This window comes from Corvus cornix, chromosome Z (assembly GCF_000738735.6).
Source record: "Corvus cornix cornix isolate S_Up_H32 chromosome Z, ASM73873v5, whole genome shotgun sequence".
Taxonomy (NCBI): Eukaryota; Metazoa; Chordata; class Aves; order Passeriformes; family Corvidae; genus Corvus; species Corvus cornix.
Genome location: NC_046357.1, coordinates 12663165 through 12689549, shown reverse-complemented (window position 1 = coordinate 12689549; position 26385 = coordinate 12663165). Strand labels below are relative to the sequence as shown.

General features: G+C 37.9%; 1 protein-coding gene across 1 annotated transcript; it reads right to left on the bottom strand.

Annotated features, from left to right (window-relative positions):
* LMBRD2 (LMBR1 domain containing 2) lies at positions 1 to 26360 on the bottom strand. The gene is made up of 18 exons (XM_039567551.1): positions 26210 to 26360; positions 19487 to 19713; positions 18969 to 19048; positions 16737 to 16832; positions 15754 to 15921; positions 14724 to 14934; positions 13206 to 13280; positions 12751 to 12864; positions 11993 to 12176; positions 11489 to 11670; positions 10561 to 10694; positions 10249 to 10354; positions 9473 to 9570; positions 7575 to 7678; positions 5282 to 5328; positions 4039 to 4141; positions 2709 to 2838; positions 1 to 232 (listed from the first exon to the last, which is right to left on the bottom strand). Exons 2-18 carry the CDS (start codon positions 19658 to 19660, stop codon positions 172 to 174), a joined length of 2067 nt encoding a protein of 688 aa, XP_039423485.1. The 5' UTR covers positions 19661 to 19713; positions 26210 to 26360; the 3' UTR covers positions 1 to 171.
* Positions 26361 to 26385: the final 25 nt, after the last annotated feature.

Genomic DNA, 26385 nt, shown 5'->3' with positions numbered 1-26385 from the left:
TTTCTATCACAAGTTGTGAAGTTATCATACACGTGCATTTCCAAAAGAGTTGTTCCTTCATATGTTTTTTAAAGAGTCTTTGACGGTTCAGTGATATATCACAAATACAGTATTTTCCAAGCAATGAGTAGGAGCTAGATTTCCACTGAATTTTCTTTAGCTTTGATGAGCTTAGACATCATCAAATATTTTGCTTCGAGACATTGACAGGTATCTTCCACCAGGCTGGTACCTGTAGAATCAATTTTAAATATGAAAAAGTGTCACAGGAGATAGAAAAATGAAGACCCATGAAATCATCTAACTCTCATTGCAATCTTTCTCCTTAACTCCAGTGACTTACAGGTTTTGATGTTCTACTGAATTAGTTTCCATGAGAATTTGAAAGACCATTAAATTAAACCTCATATGACCAAGAGAAACAGTGATATGAATACTGGGAATCTTAAAGACCTATGTCTCCTAATACAAAAAAAAGAACTTGGATATTTTGGCTGAGCAGGACTTTTTTCTTAGAAATCCCAACCACGCCAACAACTAAACAAATGAACAAAAACCCAAAAACAATAAACCCAAACAAACAATTGCATCGAAAAAGTATTTTGGGTGCTTAACAGTACATATCATTGGGTATTCTTAGAAGAAATACAGTATCAAAGATAATGAAAACAAATGCCTGCATGCTTAGTGTGAAAAGATAAAACTTCACAAACTGTTAGTCGAATATATTTTAGAAACACTTCAAAAGCACAAATAGGGTCCAACACAAGCACAGTGTAGCTCCTCACTGGAGCATTTACTAAAATCTGAATAAACACAAAGCCAGAACCTGGTGTGCTGACTGTCCTTACTGTCCTATAATGTTCTACCTATTTCAGGAACTCTAGTTTTGAAAACCAATGTTACATAAGCTACTTTTAAACTACTTGAAATTCCATATGTAATTACTCTTGATTTATTACCTCCAAGAAATGAAATGAAGGTTACTAGGGGAAGCTCAACTACGCTTTGTGGCTCCTGGTTTTCTTTTTAAAGAAGAAGTTTAGGATGTTCCACTTTGCAAAGTATGTATATATGCCTGAAGACTTCAGACACTGTGCTTGAAAACTATTTGATCCAGAATAATTACAAATGCATATTCTTATTTTTAGTAGAAAATCCCTTTCACACTGCACAGAAGCCAACTGCTGACAGAAATTCTAGGCTAGTTCCTCTTTAAACTATTGTGCTTAAAAATCCCCAGCTTTTCAAATGTGGTGACATGAGACTAAACCAGTTGTCTGAATCAACCTGTGAAACCTGGCAGTGCCATTTAACAGCATTCATTTCATGTTTCTGAGCTGGCATTTGTTTATTGACATTATATTTAGAAGTCCTCTGAAACATTGACTTTTTGTGAGTCTTTTTGTTTGGATAAACTAGCTGTAGCTGAAAAATAACAGATAGTATTTTTACATGTGAATTTTAAATTATTTATCATTAAGTGGTTCAACACAATAACCACCTAAAAAAAAAAGCACCCATACAATGTATTGTTTGTTTCTTAAATATGAGCAGAGCTTAGCAGTTACATAAGGTATTCTGTGACTGAGGAAATTTGGTGTTGGAGTCACAACCACAGAATCACAAAATCCTCTATTACAGACAGAGCTACACAGTGCAGCCTGGTACTCTCTGCCCAGGAAGTTCATATTTTAATTTACTTTAGTAGTTCCAAGATCTAATATCCAGCTGTATTCCTGCAACAAATGCTGTAACACTCAGTTTTCTTTCCTGCAGCCTTTTCATAATGGATTTTATACTGGGAAATCAAGTGAGCTTTCTGAAGTTGAGCTTCGTAGGAAATTACTGAAAACCTTACACTGTACATCTGTTTGTTGAGGCATACACCTAGACTAGGTAGCTCAGTGTGCAGCTGCAGGTTTTGCCCTGGATGGCCAGAAATTGGAGCCCCAGGCAAGGTGCCACGAACAACTAACAAAGGGCACAGGGACCTGTGGCCCAGCCAGGGGACTGGACACTTGGAGACTCTGCAGGAGCCAAGGGCTCACCTGGAAGAGCCTGGATTATGATGCACATAGACTGTGAGGGTGTAAAAGCGCAAGGATTCTTTTGTCTGGGGTCCCTCCCTGGAGGCACAAATTCGAGTTGTTATGCCATCACTGCACTATCATTAAATTAAGGGAACCTGATATCTGGGACTCTGCTATGGCAAACCTGAGATTGAGATGGAAAGGACAACTTTTCTGACTGTGAGAGTGGGGTGAGTAGGGAGTGAAAGGGTCCCCTTGGGTCACTGAAGCGACCTGTGGTGAAGGGGCTTTAGTCCCAGCAGTGCAAGTCTGGGGTGGCACGAGTGTGACTACCAGACTGCCCCCTGAATGGTCACACTGGGACATTTCCTTAACACACAGGTGGTTCACCAGTTTTATATGCAGCATTTTTCAGATTATGCCATATATAAAGTTATATCCAGCTCCAATCTTACTCTGACATTTCTAAAAAGCCTGAAACACCTTCAGGTTTTAATTGGTTATAAAAGAATTCCCTTATCATAGGGGAAAAGGAAGAAAGGAAAAGAGTTAGATTAAATTATAAGCTTCATTTAAAAAACTCTTACTTTGAAACTATCTGATACAGCTGTCATAGGTCAGAAAACAGAAGACATTAGAAACTTTTAACTGGAAATTACAGAGAATATTCCTCACCTTCCCGAGTCCGATTCAAGGGGGTCGTCATTAACAGAGTCTGCATTAAAATCCAAAGGTTCTGCATCCTGGAGGAGTTCTATTCTATCTCTTTCAGTCCTACCATTTGAACGGGTATACTTAGATAGTGCTAGGTAAGTAAAAGGAAGGAAAGACACTTATTTGCTTTGTGAACAGCCTGGCATGTATGGAGACATCAAATTTAAAAAACCGTAAGAATAACAAAGCTACCTCATCCAAAGCAAAAGTGAGATAATTTAGAGTAGATTTAGTATTAAACCAAACTTGCTCAAATTTGTAGTATTTTGATTTTGTATCTCAACAGAAATGCAACTACAACTTTTGCCCCTCAAATAGGTTGAAAACTACCTTGCAAAGAATCAGAAGAAAATGAAAAACTACAGGCAAGCATTACTTTCAAATCAAACAATCACCCATTCATCCTCCCAGCTTCATGCTTTAATTAAACTGTCTGGAGAGGTTTTTTGTTTGCTTTTGTTTGTTTTTTAAAAAAAATCAATCTCATGAATTAATGAAATACAGTTGTTTTGCAGTTCACTCTGTGACCTTCATTAGGTCAGTACCTATGGCTTGCTTTAGTGTTGGAATGCTACATAATCACATGATGAACATTAAAATGCAATTTCAGTTAGTGTACCACTAAAAATCTGGGTTTGCAACTTTGTACAGAGGAGGGGGATATCTACCAGTGTTTTCTTAAAAGCATATTCAAAGCTTCCCTCCTCCTCCCCTTTTTCCTCCTTTTTCTTCAGTTTCATTTTACTTGTTAGCTTACAAGAGCACAAAAAATACAGGAAAAAAATTAACACCGACAAACTTTTTGGAAGTTTAAAGTATCCACAAAAAAAGCATTCTGCTAATAGACATTACTAATAAAAAGTATATACACTTATATGGTTTTACATTTGTTGGTCAACTGATTGCTTCATTATTCCAGTCTGAGACAGTTCATTTGCAAGCAGAAGAGGTAAATTTTAAGATTTACAACACCCAACTTCAAGATGTAGCATGAAGTTTCTTTGTTGACAACTGCTACTCTAATGGCAATCATTATATACCCCATAAGACCAAGCACTTGGTCGGAAGAGTAGCCAGAATCTCTGATTCCAACTAGTTGGAGATGGAAAGAAACACAGAACTCTTCCCAGTGCCTTAAATGGCAAGGCAGCCCTGAGCCACAGAAGTGAATGTTATCAACACATCATCTAAGACAAAAAGGAAAATATTTGAAACTACTCTGATAGCCAGTGGTGTGCAGACAAGATACTGAAAAACAAAACAAACTTCCCCTCCAGCCCACAGAGCGTACGTCTATTGGCACTGGTCTCTGAGAAGCTGGATTCTTTCTGGTCTGTGTGGACAGCTCTGCTTCTGGTAGAATCTTCTCTGTTTCCATACCGCTCCTTCCATTCCTGGAAAAAAGACCATGAAGGAAAAAGTAAGTTGTAAGGAAAAAGCAACACAACAATTGTTCAGTGTCTTGATACAGAAAGAATTTTTGTTTTGTTTTAAACGCAAAACATGTTCCTTCACTAAACTGGTTACCATAACTGTTCTTTAGAACAAGACTTCCAGAAAACAAATTTCATCTCAAATCTGCACTCAAGAGTTCACTCCACTGCTCTAAGTTATGGTGGGAACCGCTGCTTTTATTGATTACTACTTCCATCTAGTGGCAAAATGGAAAAATAACGAGAGGCACATAGCGCAGAAAAATTCATAGCTTTGTGTCAAGTCATTTCAGTGTGTATTAAATGTATCATACACTTGCTATTTTGCATCCCAACAAGTTCAAGTTTTAAAATTATGAGATGGAAGGAAAGGATCAAAAGAAAGGTCTACACAGTACTGGCTGTCATCTAGGATTAAATTACACCTGAGCTTGAAAAGTCAAGAGGTTTTAGTCCTAGTATTATCTTGCATGCATCCTTTCTCTCATCTATGTCTTTTATTGTGACTTCCTATACTAGATTTTGTTATAAACTAAAGAAAAATGATACTTCAAAAATCTTTCAATACAGTATGCACAGAAAACATGATTTGAATCAAACATTCTGTTTGTTATTCAGCAGAAACTATTAATTCTGCCAAAAATGTAATTCCTTCTTGTGGAAAAAAATAAAATAGAACCTGTGCCAATGACTTTCCAATGAGCACACAAAACAAGTCAAATGAGGAGTCCATATTTCAGTACAGCAACCCTGCAACTGCAGTTATTTCAAGCAGAGCAGTATCAGTGTAAGAGACTGGTAATATGCCATTTCAGATTATTCTGCGTCCTAGAAATCAGGAACTTTTTAAACGCTTGTTATACCTATTGTCATGTACCACAGCACACTGAGTTACTAAACTGTACAAGCAGTATCACTAAAATAGTCCTCTTACCATCTACAATTACCCTCAGCCAAGACTATTCATCAAGATTAAACTGATTCCATCAATTATTTGGGACTAATTCCTTTGTGAAATAGATCATTCTGAATTAAATAGCTATAGTAAATCCTATCACATACTGCAGTATAATATTACAATTAGCTAAAAAAATGTCATACCCTTCTTCTGTTTTCACCTTCTTCCTGCCTCTGTCGTTTTCTTTTCTCTAAAAATAAAAAACAAAACTGTCTGAGCACCATACTAGGAAAATCATTAGCAATTTTTTTTAAACAAACAATAAAAATCCAAAGTTAACTAGCAAAGATTCTTATTGAAATACATGACTCTTACAATTAAACAAAAACAAAACAAAAACCATCAAAATTATTGTCATGATGGTATCCTGGGTCATAGCATAACATATGGATACCAGCTGGCAAAGCAAAAATAAACCAAAAAACCAAACCCTTAGAAATAACTGGAAAAGTTATGACATTAAGAAAAAACTTCAGCATTTTTGAATCAAGACCTTGATGAAGTTCTGTGAGGCCCAGGCTATGACCCAAATACTTTGTGTCCATATCCGTTATAAAGTTGGAAGTATAACATCACAGTGTCAATGTCATCATAACCTCTTGTATAAGGGAATAAGGGACTTTGATCTTTCTCCAAAAAAAGGAAATACTACTACTCTAAGTAAATACAGCTTTTGTTTTTCATCAACTATGGGAATAAAAGTATTCCATAATATAACACTGTATCCAGAAATTTTAATTTCTAAACATTTATTCAAAAATCACAAAAGCTTTTAGCAACTTCTAAGAAACACTTTAAATAAAAATTAATGTAAAATAAGCAGCTCTCCAAGCCAGCAGATAATTCCAGTTCTACACAAAAACATGCTCTCTCTAATAAAACACTGCTAGCTGACATAGCAAAAAAGACAAAAGGAAATGACTGAATTTGTGCAGCTCAATCAATACACTTAAAAAAGGAAGATTAGTTTGTTGATGATAAAGACAATTTAAATGTTAACCATCCTTTATGACAGATTACACAAGCACCTGCTAAGGTATTATCAGTAACACACTGTAAAATATTTAGAAGTATCTAAAATTCAGGTACTAAAACTGGTACTTCATTTAGGATGTCAAATCAAGTCCATTGGTAGACTTTACATAGCGACCACAGTGCTGTAAGTTTATTGCAGTTTGTGCTGTGGCCTTCCTCAGTATAGCTTTCAAAATACTGACAGACAGTAAGCTTTTTTTTCCTGCAACATTTCAGACAAATTTAATCCAGAAATATATCATATGATGAGGAAAAGGCTGAGGTACTTAATGCCTTCTTTGCCTCAGTCTTTAAGACTAAGACAAGTTGTTGTCTGGGTACCAGTTTCCCTGAGCTGGAAGGCAGGGATGGGGAACAGAATAAAGCCCCCAAAATCTAAGGGGAAATGGTCAGTGACCTGCTACACTGCTTGGACACACACAGGTCTGTGGGGCCAGATGGGACCAACCCAAAAGCACTGAGGGAGCTGGTGGAAATGCTCACCAAACGACCTCCCTTTAAATTTTCACCTGGGTCACAACAACCCCATGCAATGCTAAAGGCTCGGGGCAGAGCAGTTGGAAGGCAGCCTGCTGGAAAACGACCTGGGAGTGCTGGTTGACAGCACTGTGTGCTCAGGTGGCCAAGAAGGTCAGTGGCACCTGGCCTGTACTAGCAACAGTTTGGCCAGCAGGACCAGGGCAGTGACTGATTTTAGTTTTCGCCTTTTTTTCTTTACATATTCTCTGTATTCTTTACACATATATTTGTAACTTTTTGTATTAGTAGCTAGTTTTTCCAGTAATTTTCTGTGGCCTTTCCCTAGGCAGAAAGACAAAACAAATTCCAGAGCTCCGAGCCCTGGGGGGTACAAGGCCCCCATCCCATCTTGGTTCTTCCTGGCTACCAAGGTCAAGAACAACTCTTTGAGATATATTTCACAGACAAAGTACAACTAGTGCGGAGGAAGGATTTGGAGCACAAGTCTGATAAGGAACAGCTGAAGGAGCTGGGGGTGTTTAGCCTGGAGAAGAGGAGGCTCAGGGGAGACCTTATCACTCTACATCTCCCTGAAAGGAGGGTGTAGTGAGGTAGGGGTTGGCCTCCCTTTCCAAGTGACAAACAACAAGACAAGAGGAAATGGCCTAGGGAAATGGTCCTAGGGAAATTTGGGTATTAGGGAAAAAAAATCTTCACTGGAAGTGTTGCCAGGCATTGGAATAGGCTGCTGGGGGAAGTCTGGAGTCAAAATCCCTGCAGATATTTAAAAGATGTGTAGGTGTGGCACCTGGGGACATTGGTCAGTGGTGAACTTGGCAGTGCTGAGTTAAGGGTTGGACTCAATCTTGGAGGTCTTTTCCAGCCTTAACAATTCTATGGTAGTATGATTTTGTTGGAAGACTGACAGAGGACCTAATTTACCTCTTCTGATTAGCTCTTTTCCTTCATCAATCAAATCAGAGGTCATTTCGCTATCCCCCATGAACTGCTGGAATCCCAAAAGATTCAAACAACGAGTTCCTAAACTGGTAAAAGAAGAAGCAATTTCCTTTGTTAATTTACAATTAGTAGTTTAGATATGTTACAAAACAAAATGTAAAACAAACCATTCAGAACTGTATGGACAATCCAACTAAAAAGGAAAAACACAGAAGACAAATTATTATACCAGCTGAGAAAACAGAAAATTCAGAACTCAGAATAATAACTGGTGACCCAGAACAGTAGGGTGACCTAGGTGACCCAGAACAGTAACGCATTCCTAAATACAACTGAAAGTGATGGAATAACCCTATTCAAATGGCGATATTGAAACGCATATAGTCTGAGAGTAGTGCAAAAGACACTTGCTTTGAATGTTCTCAGATGTAACAGAATTTGTACCTGTAAAATGTCATCAACTCTTTTTTGCCAGAAAACAATTATTATAAAAATTCTGCTTATTATGATTTCTGTGTTTTTGAAACAGTAGTAACATAGGAAAGCCACTTTCACTTCAGATTTCACTTGGAAGAAAATGTGGCATATTTTTAAGCTGTAGGGATGCTGGATGCCCTTTTGGATAGCCATTGGGCAGCAGTCAGATAGCAAGCTTGCTCCACCCTTTTTAAGCCAGTCCTGGAACTACATAGCATGAAACGACTTTCACCTTTTCAACTTCATACCAGAAAACACAACTGCTGTTTTTGTACTGTTTTCCTTCCTCCAAACTGGAGCATTGATATCAAGCTCAAAGTCAGCTTTATTGTACATTTAGGCTGAAAATTCTTTTTCTTATACTACCTAAACTTTAAGACTGCTGGATCAAACACAGGAGATGGCTTTCCTCAATAGATTTTAATTCAACCTTCAGTTTTGCATATATCTGAATTAGCAGAGGTCATGAAAGAAACTCTGTTTCAATTTCTATTCCTCCTTTTCACTATGGCATTCAAGGCCCAGGACAATCATCATGGACAAGAAGTAACATAAACTCATTTCTCTTTTCTTGTCTTTGGCTTTCCTGTGTGTTGTTCGTTTTGTTTGTTTTTTTAGCTCCACCACCACTTTTGTCACTTAATCTAAAGGTAAGCAGGAAGAACTCACAACTAGATACTTGTCTTAATATCTATAGATGCACATACAGTATTAATGGACATCCAAGGCATTTCACTACGTTGTACTTGACTAGAAACATATACATTGCTTCTGATTGAATGGTAATACGAAATTGAACCTATTACATAAATGTAGTTCAGCAAGGTCAGACCAAGAGTATCTCATTCCTTACACTGTTCAAAAGCAGACATTTTAGAATTATAAAGCAAGAATGTAACAATGTTTTCGCCAATTACCATCCCAGCCTCCAACAAACTGTGGCTTAGGGAAACAAGATCAAATTATTTAAACCAGTATGCGTTACCAGGAGTTTGGTAACACGTCAGAAGCTTGTTATGAGTCTGTTAGAAAGTTCAATACCTAATATTGCTGCTAGTGCTTCTTAATTTATTAGAAAACTTTGCTGAAAACAGCTTCCTCATGGTAATTTTAATCTCAAAAGCAGAATCTAAATGTCCCCAGGCTCCAAAGTTTGAACAGATCATCCTTCAAAATCTAGGAATGAAGTTTAAATTAACTCAGTTATGAGTTAATACAATCTATATTCTTAAAATGTACACATTTCACCTATATAAACAGCAATCTATGGATTTAGGTTTGCATTTTTATTAAAATGATACAACTCAACTGCTGGAAAAAGGAGTACTGAATGTCTTCTGGAGTTAGAAACAAATTTTTTTAACGTAAAGAAGCATGGAGGATCTGTCTTGCAAATCACTTACCTGAAGTATGTAGCAATACAGAGAATGACAACAAGCATTGGGTAGTATATATAGAATCCATCTGCAACAAAGGACAGCACTCTCATGGATCCCATTATCTAGAAAAAAAAATCCACAACAAGCTCTAATTAGCTATATTCTACATAAACCCATGAAGATTGTGCCTTCTCACATAAATATACAATCCTTTACAGTTACTGAAACAAAGGCAATATTACCACAGACCTGCTTGAGAATAAGCAGATGTAAAGGTCACCTCCAACGCTTTGAGGTTTCTAAAATGCTAGATTTTGTAGTCTTACCTACTCCAGAACAAGGGCCAATCTGGTGGATTTTTTCATCTGCTGTGAAAAAGAGTCTCTAGACAACACTAAGAATTTAGTTACTAACAACAAAGATATGAGATGAAACAGAAACCAGTTCTTCAATAAAACCAAACTCACTAGTTTTCAGTAGGAAGTTAGGATTGCTCCCAATCAATAGGGATGCCCCACATGCTAAAGCCAGTGGAAGCTAAAACTAATAGGAGCTCGTATTAGGAAATGAAGAGCACCCTGAACTCTAAAATATAATACTTTACTTTCTTAAGATAAAGAGGCAAAAATTATGACTCCTAGAAATCATTACCAAACTCCTGGTCTATAACCAAGTACTTTCACCCTGCTGAGAAGATTGAAAAGATTTGAATATTGGAATCTTACTATAAGACAGATTTAAAATACTTGGTCTATTCTCCAAACCATATTCAAAGCTCAAATCCACATTTTCTTACTTACAGATGTATAAGCAGTTGGCTGAGTGTTTTTGTGAGAGATTGTTGAATCCATATGGGTCAAGCCCAGAAAGTTCAAGCACAATGGTGGAGTAAGACGGCAAAATAACCTGCACAAATGCAAGAGGCAACAGCATTTAGAAGTTTCTTACATTTACTACAAAATCATAACTGGATCTATCACAGAATAATGATGCAGAGCTCATTAGGAATTAAACCCATAAATTACAAATTAAAGAATGTAAATGGAAGTTTCACGCACATTTTCAATTCAGTATTTGATAGAACACCTGTAAAACATATACCAAATACTCACATGCCACTGAAAAGGAGACTGTATGCATCTGTCTGATGATGTGAAGCTAAGTAATAATAGTTAAATACACGGATCCTGAAGACAGTAGAGTAAACACAGATACTTAGGAAAAAGATGGTAAGAAAACAGGCCATCTGGGGGAAAAAAAAGTGTTGTTGTTTAAATGTAGAACTCTACTAAAGGTTTCAGTGTATTCAGCACATAGCCTGTCACATATAGAGACCATCTCCAGCCACAATTTTTCATTTTGAGATGCGAGAACATCACCAGCTCTAAGAAGAGTTTCAGGAGTTTTTCTGAACAATTTAAACTGGGAATGGTAATTGTAACATTCTACACATAAGCTAACACAGTTGACCCTAGAAACATTCTACTACTTCTTGTTACGTAAATAAAATTGCTATAATTGCCTCAGTAATTACTATGACTGATCTGGCATTTCTTCCTACAAGAAAAAGGCATAAACCCAAGTGTTTTTGAATCAACTTTTCCTAAGTATACTGGAATTTTTCAGCTCAGTATCTTTACTGATAAATAAATTTGTGCACACATATGCTAGCCACACCTGTGACTGGATTCCTGGTCATCAGCAAATTCCCATTTAGGAAACTGAGGTCACACACATGACCGATTACACAGGAAGTTTAATTAACACCTATGCTCCAAGCTAGTGTTTCAGAAATTACACATGATATTCAAGCCAGCCATCAGCCTTCAGGGTCATGCCTTCACCTGGTATTTGAGAGTTTTAACAAGTGGCAAAAGGCAGACTTCCTCCACAGATATAAAGTTTGCTACCATACATTTAGAGACCTTCTGAAAGTTCACAGATTATATAGAGATTTGTTTTTAAATCTGTTTTATCTACCGCTGTTATCAGAACCATTTATCTGAAAATATTTTTGTCAAGTGATTATCTCCAACTTACCTCTATGTATATGTAATTATATGTCTTTTCTGCCAGCTGTATGAAAACCGCAAATAGCGACAGAACTGGATTTGTGCTGAAAAATGTGCACTCTGACCACACAACAATTACAGAGAATGTGGCCAGCACAACTGCGAGAACTCTGTAAAACCATGGTCGCAGAAGGCATTCCCAGTACCACTCTGGAAAAAACAAACACACACACACATATCCGGAACAGGTTAATGAAAATTACACAGCCAGAAACAGAACTCCCTCACAAAAGGCTTCAAACTTTGCTAATGCTTAATTGCAACACACAGCTGCTACCAAATTTGTAAATAAAATTTAGGCTTATGGCAGCATAAATTAGTATATGATAGCTATTCCATTACATAAATGAATTAATATTGCAGACTTGCTTCCCTCTACTGCAGCTGAACTTTTTACATAAAATTGGTTCTTTTTACAGAATGGTATCAGTTTATGGCTTGACATACTCAAAATCTGCATGACAGCACTTACCAACCGTTGGTGTGTAGAAATACTGAATAATTTTATTTTCTGGTTCCTGGGAATGAAAGGTATGAACAAACTGCCGAGTTGCACTGCTTTCATTTTTTGCCACATCTTCTAGGTAAAATGCTTGCTCTAAAAGAATTTGCCACTGGACCTGTGTACGACGATGTCTCTGTACTGAATAGATTACCTATAATAAATTGAAAGAAATCAGGGTTACAAGGTACTCATTTCAAACAACGGCAGAAAATCCTTGCAAAATCTCTTGAAAATGTGTGCACTGCAGAACTGCAAAGAACAATTCCGTATATTCAAAAAAACAGGTAGTTAATTCTCTAAATGTATGTCATAGAAGCACTACATACATGATTACTGAGTTTTGTAGCTTTTTCATCACAAACCATTTGTAGCAGTTAAATCCTACTTTTTCCAACCTACCACTTTATTTTTGCATCTCAGTGAATATCAAGCTTTTACTAAATTTTTTTTTCAGAATGCACTGTCAATCAACCACTACAAGGCTTATTCACAGACAGCTGTAATACTATCAAGAGGTAACACAAGAAGGACACTTATTACACATCCAGAACTTTGATCACTTGGGATATTAAATTTCTGTGCTTTCTTTCACCAAGAAAGTTTCTGTTAAGTAGCTTACACCCACTATACTCAACCATCCAGACAAAGCGCATTCAAAATCTTTGACTATCATTTACTCTCATTACATTAGCATAAGTGAGGCATTCTCCTGTCTGTTAGTATACCTGCTTGTGAAGTTTGGCCAAACTTTTTTCACTGGGATAACTGTTCTGTCTTTCATCAAAATCTTCATAATCATCCATGTTCCTACCCATTCTTTCCTGGTACTCAGTAGGGCACTGGAAGGAAAAGGGAAAATTAACTGGGAGATGAAGGAGTAGCAAGCAGTCTTTGCTTATTATTTGTGAAAATTTGGGGCACTTCATGCAACTGAAAAGGTCACTCTAAGCATACATTTTTCTCTTTCTACAGCATTCTCTATACAATATATATCTGATAATTACATACGCCATAAGAAAGCATTTCACAAAGAATTTCAACTCAGACTCTCAGAAACTCAAGATGTCAACTACAGATTTTATATTAAAAGCAAGAGAGAGTAATGTACAAGTATTCTGTATGTGCAGGAAGCACCTCCCCTCAGCTTAATAATTATGGTTGAAGATGAGCAATTGGTTACCTTTTTCAGTATTGTATCAACACATTTCCTCAAGGGGTGATTATATTTGATACTCTCACTTACTTTACGGACTTCCTGTTGAGAGAAAAAATAACAGAGTAGCTTAATGCTGCTAAATTTAAAATGTGAATTAAATAAATTTTTTGTAAATTATATCTTTTTACTGGTCAGCTAGGGTTGCAGCCCTCCCAACTGGAAAAGATAGCCATCAAAGCTTGAAGAAAAATACAGCTTCCTAAAAGCCATAGCTTTACTAAATACCTCATAAAAGGTTAAGTGAATTATTTGTAAAGAACACCTATGTATTACTTTAAAAACAAACATCAGTGTGCAACACTACTATACAAATGTGTGGAAGATTTGTTTCTGTGCACGAAGGCTGAAATGGAGAAGACTTTCATGTTTAAGTTATAGATAAAAAAGAGATAAAGAGGAAGTCCCACTAACTGACTCGAAGCATTGACCACCTCTTTAGGAAGCTTGTTCCAGTGTGAGACCACCCACCACCCCTATGGTAAGGAAATGCTTCCTTACGTCCAGTCTGGACCTCTCCAGACACGTCTCTGAACCGCTGACATGCATCCTGTCACTGGCTACCAGAGCATCTCCCTCTCCAGGCATTTGAACAATGCTCTCAGTAATTTCCTTCAACTTTCAGTCAGCACAGAAGTGGTCAGACAGCTGGATCAGGTGACTCTTGCTGGTCCCTTCCAGTGGAAATATTCTGTTGTAAGTGCTATCCTCGTAAAAAAAAGTCTTCATTGCTCATTTTCTAGTAAGTTTTGTAGTTACGTCTCACTTAGGCATTTTTAGCTGTTTTTAGCAGTTTCTTCAAAATGCTATTACTGATGAATGAAGATTCTACTACTATTTATAGTGACACATAACACAATTTCCACCCTACTCTACAACAGGTCACACGTATTATTCCAAGCCATGGTAACCCAGCAGTAGAACCAGGAACAACTATTCAAAGGGCTGGACTTCCACTCTGTTCTTGAACTACATTAGAGCCTATTGCTCACAGACATTTAACAACAGAGTCCCAACAGAAAGTTTGAAAAAAACAATTATCTATTCTCTTATCAAAAAGCATTTAAGTGTGGCCCCACAATGTGGAAACTCTTCTCAAGATTCCAGATATACACTGTGAGCAGAGCATAAAAGAAGAAGCACACAATTTGAACACTAGTGGAACATCTGTACACTGACTGTTCAACCTCACTCTGAAATGTTATTTGTTAGTGACCAGTATTGCTCCAAAAGGGTCAATAAAAGAATAGACTCAAACAAATAATGGTTATCAAGTTGCAATGACTTTTAAGTTCATCACAGCAAGGACTATTTTTGATTTGACTTTTGCACAGGGTCGAGTGTTATCGAGTGGGACGCTATGATCATTTTCTGAGTTTACAGGTATTTTACAGTAAGGTCATGCTACAAGTGTTCAACACCAGCAAATTCAGACACAACTAACAACAGTCTTCACTTTTTTCACAGGGAAAGCTCATTACTTACCTCCATAATATCCTCTAAATTCTCCTCTGCATCTGCTTTTTCAGTCATCAGTTTGGCAGCTTTGAAATAAGTCTTCATGAGTAGATAACCCCTCTTGGCCCCATTCCAGTGAGAACGAGGGATTTCCACCAAACCATAACCCAAAAGCAACACAAGAAGGAACAGACCCCATGTGTTTGCAGCAGCTATTCCAATAGTCTGAAGTTGGTTCCTAAGGAAACAAAAAATTATGTAAAACCCAAACAAATACCATCCTCCTATCCTGCCTGCAAGAAACCAGCCTTGATGTATCAAGATGAACCAGTATGGCTTTCAAGTTTACAGGAACAGACTTGTTATCACCTAAATTTTTGCCTGGAGGCAGCCTGCTACTTGGCCATATTTAAAGCTGCCACAATTTCCCTGTATCTCCCATGTTTCTGCCCACTATGGAGGGAAGACAAGAATTTGTTTGTTCTCAAACAAACTGTTCTCCTAAGGGAATATGTTCCCCTAGGAAACAACATGAACTTATCAAACTTACTGAAAGTGAGGTCAAAACAGCATAATGGCAGTCGCTGTAAGAAGCCTCAGAACCCAGGATTTGTACTCAGAATATTGTGTTCAGAAATTTGCATTAAGATTTGTATTCCATCTCCTATGGAAGACTACTAGCAATTTACAGATGTCAATTATTTTAACTTTCCTTTTCACCTTCAAAGTCTACAGCATTCAGATGCATTACACAGGAAATACTGATTTTTTGAAACATGTTGTTCTGAAAACACTGGAAGTTTCTGCACTAACTTTGTAAATGTGTTTGTATGGAGAAAAAAGCACCATTGCAAATACAAGAGGATTCCTCTGCTGTACATTAAAAAATGAGAAAACCAAAAACCAAATTTGTATAAGTACTCAAAAAAGACCTTTTCATATAAAAAGTTAACATAACTTTCTAACTGCCTAGCAAAATATTGTAAATAAAACTAGTCTTTTTAGAAAGACCCATTTCTGTAAGAACTCATGCAAGTGCTTACAACATTATTCTTACCATTGTAAATTGAAGTTTGGGTTTACAGCCACATATATTAGAAATGCTCCAAAAATCAGTAAGTAAGTGCCATAATAGATAGCATTCTCAATCAAAGCAGTTTTGATCTTTCCAGTGATGGAGAACCCGCCTGATCTAGCATATGACTGCATGAAAGGTAGCAGAATCCTAGGACAAAAGGAAACAAACCAAAACCACATCAGCCAATCAAAAAAACCCACCAACCCCCACCAAAAAAATCTCCCAAACACCCAAACCAACAACCCTCCCAAAAAGAGTACTTTAGCAGTGTCAGGTTACTGAGGCAGAGGTGTTAAAGTTTAAGACTCCCAAGCTTCTAAGAAATTAGCTACTTAAGTGTTTTTATTCTAGATGTACCTGTCTGATGGCAAACCTTAAACAAGCTGCAGATAAAAACAATACAGTTAGCTTTACTATGAAAAAACTGCGATAAATAAGAATGAACTACCAACCCTGATATCCTTGAGTAACTACAAAAGTAAGTATTTGATGACAGGTTGACCAGAAACCACACAAAGCACAGACAACCCAAACCCCCATAGACAAATCTTTTTTCTGTAGTTTTATATAATATATCCAATAAAGCCAAATAATTTACGGTATTACTCAAAAATCACCCAACTTACTCATGGAATTATTTTGGTATCTGGTTGCCAAAACCTCATTTTTTTCAGATAATCTATCCATAAACACCCACATGTGTAAATTGCTCAGTTTCAACTACAAAAGTGAACCAAGGGTAAATGACTGCTACCTGAAATTTGCTTCCACAGAAGCAAGAGAAAAGAACATGCCTAAGTTAGTACAGTAATTATTACAGAAATTTCACTACTAGCAAATAATATACAATTTAAAAGCTCTTTGCCGCAGTGATACACATTTTTAAAGAACGCTATGACTGTTAAAATGGTGCACTTAAAAACTGTATCATAGTCGTCACCATACTCTTTTGCCTTACCTACCATGTTAAAAACTGAGATGTCCAATATACAACACGCCAGAAAATTGGCATAATTCCATCAGGAATATAACTCCAGGGTTTGAAACATTTTTGCTTGCTGTTACAATGTAAAGAAGATTACTGTTAGTTGTAGAGCATGAGTATGAAAAGCATTTTCTATAAATTCCTATCTAGAAAGGTTTTTGGAAAGAGCATAGAAGTAGTACAATACTATTCAAGTACATAGTCAACAATCAACCACCTCCCAAATACATAAACTGAATGATCACCTAGAACTATTTATCATTTTCCTAACCACAAATAATGTATCTAGACAGGACATCTTTCTTAGAGAAAAAAACAGAAGCTCAAACATTGAAGAGGAATACTGAATAAAGAATTTTAAGGTTACATTTTTGGTTTTTAGTAGTAATTACTTCATGCACAGAAAGAACGCTTTTTCAGACAAAGAAGCATTAAACTTTAGTTAGTAGAGCAGGTTTTAAAAAAATATCTAGGGACACCATCATCTAAAGAATTTAGTTGTACAAAAAACACATTAATTGTTTCTTCTGCCACCCAGCTGGATTCAGTCAGTCTTATATAAATTTTGATTCAGTAAGCCAATACTCTTCTGACAGGTAGTGCTCACTTCAGAAGACCAGAAAAGCCATATGAGCCATTGCAGTAAAAAAAACCCAAAAAACAAAGGACAAGGTGTCCACCTTACACAAAGGCAGTTCGATTTTTTTTGACACACCTGTCTGGATAACGAAGCAAGGGTGAGTCAAAGGGCAATAAAGTCAATTTAGATAGGATTACCTAATGAGAAATAATTGGAGTTTTCCAGGGTCAAACTAGTTAAGCCTGAGTTGTAAGTTTTTATGGGCACAGCCTAAATATTTTCAAAACTATCAAATTAAGATAGAATGACAGGTAGTGTGACTAAAGGTTTCAACATCTCCCCTATGAAGACAGGCTGAGAGAGCAGGGGCGGTTCAGCCTGGAGAAGAGAAGGTGCCAGGAGACCTTACAGCACCTTCCACTACCTAAAGGTGGCTTATAGGAAGGAGGGAAATGGACATTTTATATGGGCAGAGTGACAGGACAAGGGGCAATTGTTTTCAACAGAGGGCAGGTTTAAATTAGAGATTAGGAAGAAAATCTTTACTGCGTGGGTGGTGAGGCACTGGCACAGGTTGCCCAGAGATGCTGTGGATGCTCCATTCCTGGCAGTGTTCAAGGCCAAGCTGGATGGGGCTAGTGAAAGGTGTCCCTGCCCCTGGCAGAGGATTGGAACTGGATGACCTTTAAGGTCCCTGCAAACCCAAACCATTCTGTGATTCCAAGAAAAAAAGTTTGTCTGAAGCTATAGGTAAATTGAAAGGTTACTGAATAGTTTTTAAATTGTGTATATACTTAACTAGGTTTAATTAACATGGACTGGGTGGTCTTAAGTCTAGGGTGCAATGTTGCAGCACTAAGTCTGTCATTTCACCATTTCACCACGCTTCCAGGCCCTGTTCTGGGGCAGCAAGACTGGCAATACTTTGCATTGATACATCAGCTGACATCTTAAAGGCTCTGATCATCTTACACATAACTACACTGCACACATCAACAACACAGGGAAGCAGCCACTGTAGGCTAACAGATGAGCAGCCACGGGAAAGAGCCCACATTTAGGGAAAAATCTCCAAGTTTAGGGATTCCTTTCTTCCTGCCAGGACAAAACTAGCAGGTTATCATTACTCTAGTGGAATACAGTAGATTTCAGATAACTCCAATTATCATATATCAAATAGCATATATATATAATTGCTTATTACAATTACATATGTAATTATAATAAGCAATTAGATATGCTGCTTACATATAAGATAAGATGCTAATTTCATTTATAAGGCATAAAATTAGATTTTCAGGTTTAAAGTCTTTAAGATTGCAAAGGATAAGCATTCACCAAAGCCTCTCCTCATAACCAGGATTGCTCAAAAAGCTTAGTCCTGTTGCTTTAACAAAAAAAGGGAATCCAGTGCCACAAAAAAAGAATAGTTTCCTAATCTAGAACTACTACATAATTACAGTGTAATTACTCCCAGCAGATACAGGTTCACTTTTCCTCACCTCTTCCCTCACTGTCCTGTATATTTACAAACTTCAAATTTTGCATCACACAGATAACACTTGTTTATCAGTTTTAAAAAAGAAAATCATAAAATACAGTCTAAAGAAAAAAACATGTAGCTCATACCTTGGAGCAAGAGTAACATAGGAGCCATTACTTTCTGCAGGACTGGAGTTAACCGCAAGTTTGCACCGATTATAAATAGTCTAAAAGACAATTTATTTTATATCAGTGACCACAGAGGTATAATACTTATTTAAAAGTAATAAGTCCTATTTTAAAGACATTTCCTATACTCCAGGTTTACATCTGGAATTAATTATACTAATAAACATTCAAATCAACATGCAATCAGCAATCAAGTAAGAAAAATGCTGAAAGTGTCCTTATGCTGCCTAAACAAATAAAAAGAATTGTTATAGCCATATAATGAAATTTTAAAATGTTTGAAATCTATTTGTTACCTGATGAGATCAACAAAAAGTAAAATTAATTATAAACACAGACACTGTCATGTTTAATTTATTAAGACACTACACAGATTTCTTTGGTGTTTCTAAGCAATGGTCTTTTGCAATCATTAGTTTAGAGAAACACCATACCCATTTGATGCAATTAAGCAGGAAGTCTTGCACGTTTCTTACCGTACTGACATCCAGAGGCAGTATGAATACAATCAGGAAACAGAGATACCAAGCCAATAATGTTGCTATGATCACCAGCCTATGCTGTTTCTTGAAGTCTCCATACCGGTGAAGTAGGAATAAGGCCAGGAAAAAGACAAACACTATCTCGAGGCCCAACGCTGCACCACTCATTGTTAAATGTTGGCTCCAGCCACACCGCACTCGCTCGGGAAAGCAGATCAGAACTGCAAGACAAAAAGACATTTAATGACATTAAAATCTCTGGAAGATACTTACATGAAGAGTTGTTGAATGGACACTTTAAAACGTCTTAACAGACTTCTCAAACTTCACATGATCAGGACCCTGATCAGACAAAAGACAAAGTTTTTCAGCAAGGTGCCCTGAAGACCTCTGCAGAAATCAAATTTCCAGCAACATATTAGAACAACTACTGTTCATCACCTTGATATACAGTAGATTCAGGAAGCAAATCTTGGCCCCTGAACAGACTACCTAGCCCAACTTTAGGTCCAGTACAAACTTCAAGATGAAAATCTATCCTGCTCTTTTTTTTCCCTTTTAGAAGTAATCAACTAATTTGGACAAAGGGTTATATATTACTATTAAATGTTTCTGGATAGCTAATGAACAACTTTTTTAATGGAATGTACCTCAAATACATATTTGAAGTCTGTACACAAGAGTTAACAGAGCGCAAAATCACAGCAAAGTATGTGTTAGTCTACTTGTAATGTACTTCTCTTAGGTTTGAAATTTCAGGAATTTCTATTCACCTTCCTACTCCTCTTGGGCTCTCCAGAGAAACAAGGGTCTCAATTCATTTGGTATTAGTTAGCCATGATGTATTTTTGCTTTGCTCGTCCTTCTGTGTTTAGTTACTCTGTTACAATCAGGAGTGCTGTAAGTGGCTAGAAAGTTCATACAGCTTCATACAGACAAGCTATTACGTGAAGGGCCAGTGAGCTGCACAAATCCTTTACAGAAAATTTCACTGACTTGTTACACTTTTATTTAAACTGCTTCAAACCTTTTAATAAGCATCATTTTACCACTGGCATTTAAAGCATTATAAAGAAAAAAAGAAGTTTATTACTGTGGCCAGTCTGACTTGCCTCCATCAAGATTAACATTTAGGTGGCTTGATTTAAGTGAAATAGTTTTTGCTATGGCTTTGCTGTTAAGACTTTCAGTACTTCCACTTTTCTGGAGATTTAGAAGAAATGCTATTACTAAAATTCCCCTCTACTTACTTTTAAATCCCTTTAGAATTTGGTAAAGTGAACCGTTTCTTCTACTAATTTCTCAGTAAACTGCTTAAGCAGATCTGTTATGCTTGAGGGCACTAAGCAGTGAAAACTCTCTTATTTGCACTAAAAAAAACTCTGAAGTTTGTGATGCTGTTACTACCTTGAGGACACAGAGGAACAATTATTCTGTGATTTTTTTTTCCCCTCAAAAATTTGTTTCTCCTCAGTTTCTACTTTCTTCTTTGAATTTCAAACAGTAAGAGGAGTCTGTTTACTCCATATTGGCTGCGACACACAGAGCATTCTATATTCTGAAAATAACTCAGGTTACCTTCCTGTTTGTTGTCAAAGATGCGCATACTTTTTCTTTTCTGCCTTTCAGCAAACATGTTTATCAAACATTTCTATTAGGACAAAGCACCCCCTTACCATCTGTCTATACTCTACTTTAGCTAGATCACTTGTACATTAAAAATCCAGGATATCTAATCCATTTCTCAATCACTTATTTGAAGCAAGTCCTTGACTGTTCTATTGTACCATTCCTGTTTCCTCTGAGAAGTCTTTCATATTTACAGTATAGCAGCAAATTCCAAAGAAGCAAAAATAACAAAACAATTATGTATCAGCTTAATTAAGGCACTGCTTTCTGGCAGTGGTAGCTTTTGGTGCCCATTATAGCCACACCTTTTACTACGTAAACAAAAAAATTATACAGCATACACTCATTAGTCACAAGTTTTATTACAGTCACACCTAAAAAGCTGCTATCAAAACAGAAGGTGAAAAGTTTTTGTGCAAGATGCTGCACTCAGCTACTATTATTAGGGAACTTCCAGAAATATTATAAAAATGTACTGAATATGCTAAAATAAAGAGCAACTTGAGTCCTACCACAACTTAACTCACTTTCAAAGACAAAAGTGACTTTGCAGTTATCAGTAAACTACATCTTTATGTTCTTCCCTGGTTCCTATTTTAATCTTAAAATACAAAAAGAAAGGCCTATTTTTTCACAAGACTGCAACTAAAAACACTCTGTCTTGAATTAATGTATACACATTTTCAAACATTTTCAACAGTTTAAAATTTTTCGATAGAAACCATTTAAAGCCAGCTCTCCACATAAAAGAGATTAAATGGAAGAAAATCCACAAAGTGAGAATTGCAATGCTTGAGAGGAGCTCTTCTGGTGAGCTAAATCCAACCCAACAGTGCAGACCTATCTGGGACCTGTGTTACTAGAACTAGACCTTAAAATATATTACAGCAGGCTATGAAGCCATGACTTCCTCTAGAAAGCAGGATTTCCTGAACCTGATTGTTAGCTCAATGAAAGGTAAGCTCCTTACCCATCATCGTGTTTCTTCACTTTATTTAGACTGCCATCTCACTATTGGCATACAGCTACCTAGTATCAGCTAGCTCAAATTCCGGAATCTCTAAAAAAATGTTGGCCTGAAATAACTACTCCAGAAGAGTTCTCTTGTACTGTACAACCTTCAATGGCTTAGAAGATGCTCCTATTAAAGCAATGACAAAGTAACAAGAGCCCTCACCAAGAATGGAGAAGTATTTATTGGCATACTCAGTTTCTGAAGAACCAGGAAACTCCAGATTAATATAAATACGATTAAAAGCTGAAACACTGGCACGGGAAGTGCACCTTAACCAATAAAATACAAGGACATGCTCTTGTGTTAGCTTAGGATTTTCCTGCTTCTTTTCAGACACAGACAAAATCAGTTAAGTCTTTAATTTTACCCAGCTACTAACTCTGCAAGCATCATAAAGGGCTCAGTTCAGGCTTAATTCCCTTTATATGATAGACTCCCTGCTATCAACAGTATTAAATTACTCTGCCAACCTAAGAGTAACTGCACTCATGACATCTACATTACAAATGAACTAACTACTCTGCCTGGTACAGAAATCTCAAGTTACTAAATGAAACAGCAGAGAATGAAAAACCCCACACTTTCCTTAGAGTTTTTATACAGCACCAAATTTAACAAAGACATTCCAATATTATATTCTCAAAGAAGGCTAAAAAGAGTAAAGCATATCTGTGAAGGATTCCCCCAGTCTCCCAAAAAATGCCTGAGAAGGCCTGAACTGAGGGTAACCTTCAGCCTCACATGCCTGACTAAAAAGTGTAAATAAGATTGCAGGATGTTTCCTTCACAAATTCAGCTTTATTAAGGCCTCCAAATTCTTCCCCTCCAGGAAACACAGCACTACTTCTCTGTCCTGTATTTCTGTGGTTGATTGCTCCTTCTTAAACACAGGCAAAAAACTCCACTCACTTGTACTCGTTCCTCTCTCTTAGGTTTCCAAATCTTTAAGGCATTTTGATTTACACTACCACACTCAAAAAGACATGAAATCTCTCATAGTTTTGTGGCTTCTATAGTTTTAATCATCATATGATTTCATTAGGGAAACTGAAAACCATGGAAAGTAGTTGACAAGGAAATGGCCTCCTTAGTCACAACAGTGACTCTTCCCAGCTTTCTTTCCCAACCAAAAACATCCTAAGGAACAGAATCAAAGTCCTATTAAGCAACATATAAGATTATCAACTGATCCTCTTGTATACAGTAGGTCTATCAGTCATTACTGAGACAGATTAGATTACTTCAACTATTTGTCCTTGACAAATTCAGCTATTTTATTCTACATACTGACAAACAGCTTTAGTGCCAGAATTTTTTTCAGGAATTCAAAAGAAGAGGAGTTTGCCAATCCATAGCTCTGCCTGTCCTTCTAACATTAATAATAAAGACAGCCACCATGCTTCTGTTTTTTGTGTCTGTGGTACTGCAGACATTTCTAGAATACTAAAGTCTTTTTTTTCTTGTTCTTGAAGCATTCTCAGGTAGAGATCAAAAAGATTTGGAAAAGCTGCATTTCTAGACATCCTGGATATTTCAGATTAAACACCTGGAAAACCAAGAAGCCTTACTCTGTATTTTCAAAGATCATAATTACATCTGAAAAGAACCTGTCACCAAAAAAGTCGCCAAACTATGAAAGGGATATCAGAGACAGTCGTGGACAGAACTGAGAGCCTCAACACACCAAAAGAAACATCTGGGCAACAGCATTTCCCACCTCAAGCTGAATTCACAACTCACTTGCAAGTACAAAAGCTGCCATCTCCAGCAATGTATCAATGGCCAGCTCAGTGATGAGCTTTTGCCTTTCTGCTAGTTCTTACTGAGGTTCTACCAGCACATTTCACTCGGCAAGACAACCCAGTGTTTGGTTTCTGAAGCCTGCCCTACTCGGCAAAATTATGCTGTGAAGGATCATAAAGACAGACTTCACTCTACAGACATGATTAAGCCTTTAGTACTGGTAGAACTGCCCCACACTAAGAGCCCTTGACACTTCCACCTTTAAACAACAAAATGGGCTAAGTTACACTTCAGAACACACAAAGAGAGAAGAACGAGATGCAAAGCAACAGTAAAAATAGTCCCTTCAGCTATTTTAATATCCAAGTCTGCAGAGGGTGTTGTGGGGATTTCTTTTTGGTTGGTTTCAGGTTTAGGGAAGGGGTGGCATTGTGGGTTTTGCATGGTTGATTGGTTTGGGTTTTTCTGTTTACTTTTTTATCACACACTGGCCCTTACAGCTTGGGGGAAATAGTGTGTATTTATAAACAGACAACAAAGAGCTGCTTTATCTCAGCACAGTGAAAGGGCTATCTAAAGAAAGAAAATAGCCACGAACTGCCCAAGACGACCAACCAGAGAAGTTATCTGATTGCACTATTTGAGAGAAACAACCTCTGAGATTAGTGAAGAAAGCAATTTGCATGGCTTTGTCCTTCTAAGACCCACTAGTCAGTGTATGTACTGAGAGATATTTTATTAGTACCTGTCAGTTCAACTATTTTGCAGCAAAGAAAAATTTTAAATTGACTAAACATTTAATTGGTAAGAGATTGACATTTAGGGAAACAAGTTTTGTATCTTCTAATTAAAAGAAAAAATAAAATGCTGTGCTGACACCACTCAAAATAGCAGTTCTCTCTAATTTTGTAGGAGACTAGGTTCTGCACATTAGCACTAAAAGAAAGACAAATGCTCGACCAAGGAACATTAAGAGTTCTGTGTTCAAATGCAAGCAGGGACCATCAGCACAAAACCATGGCGAGCTCATTTGCTTTACATGGTGCTCTCTTGTCCTCTTCTGAAGGACCACAGAGTCATTAAGGTTGCAAAAGACCTCCAAGACCATCAAGTCCAACCTTTAATATATTAAGTACCACAGAGGCCAAAGGTTTCAAACAGTTTAGGAAGTATGCTTAAAATAATACTCAGAAGAAAATAACTCGCTTATCAGAGGAACTGAAATAGAATCAAATGCAAGTGCTGTACAGTTGCAAGCAGAATCTAAAAAAAGAATAGAAATCGCTATCTGGGCTACCAGACTAATGCACTCTCACAAAGCAGGTGTCAGTAAGGCAGTCACATGACTACTTCCCCAACACTGCATTCAGGCAAACAGATTATGTGTTCGTTTCCAGATTGTAAAAAATAATTGATTTTCCACAAAATCATCTTTCGATTTCCCATACATTAATAGAGAATAGTGACATGATTCACAAAGAAAAAAGGGGCTGCAGAAAAGGTGAAATAAATTCAGGGTTTTTTTAAAACCAAAACTCCACCTCTTTTTCATCTTATTATCTGCTTAAATAACCTTTGAACAACCGTTCCGTGACTTAAGTTAAAACTGGAAACGGCTAAAAAAATATTTTTTTAAAGATTATACGAATGTTAATTTGAGTCACATCATTCTCTGTACGTGACTTGAAGTTGTGTTCTCTTTGCCACGGGTTCCATTACCACCCTCAATTTTACAGGCACGTCTCTCCATCGTTATGCAGTAAACAAAGGACAGCATTTGCAAGCAAGTGGTTGACTAAGAGCGGGGTTCTAGGTGTGTTCAGAATTAGTTCTCCATCCCCACCAATTTCAAAACAAGCAGTTTGGGAAAAAAACGCAGGGAAGAGCTGCATTGCTGAAAGTCGCGCTGGCTGTGAATCACGGTTTGAAAAGATTGCAGGGTTTGAACAAGCATGGAGAGGGTCAGGACCAGCCACACACGGGCAGGTTCAGGTCTTCCCAGAGAAAACCTTCCACGGCGAAATGTGCCGGCGCTCCCCGGCGCTCCCCGCCCGGCCGTGTGCGCACAGGCCTGTGCGGCACAGGACCGCGCTCCGCCGACACCGAGCCAACACCCGAGCTACCTGCTCGGCTAAGAGCCGGGAAACGACCGCGCCGACCCCCTCACCCAGCACGGCCCCGCAACCACCCTTCCCTCCGCGTCCTTGTCACAGGGGACGTGCCCGGGCGCTGCCGCTTCCCACCGGGCTCCCGTCCCTGCTCAAGAGAACCGGTCCGGCCGTGACTCGGCACTGTGGCCCCGTTCCGCCCGGCCCCGCGTCCCGCCTCACCACGGCCGAGCCGCCGCTCAGCGCCGCGTCCCCCGCGGGGCTCCGCCGCCCGCCATCCCGGCCGGCACCGGGCTCTAGAGCGTGGCGCAGAGAGCGGCGGCCGCTCCCGGCTTCTTCCGCGTCGGAGCCGCCGCCATTCGCCGCCCGCCGCCGCCAGCCCGGCACAGCCCCGCCCC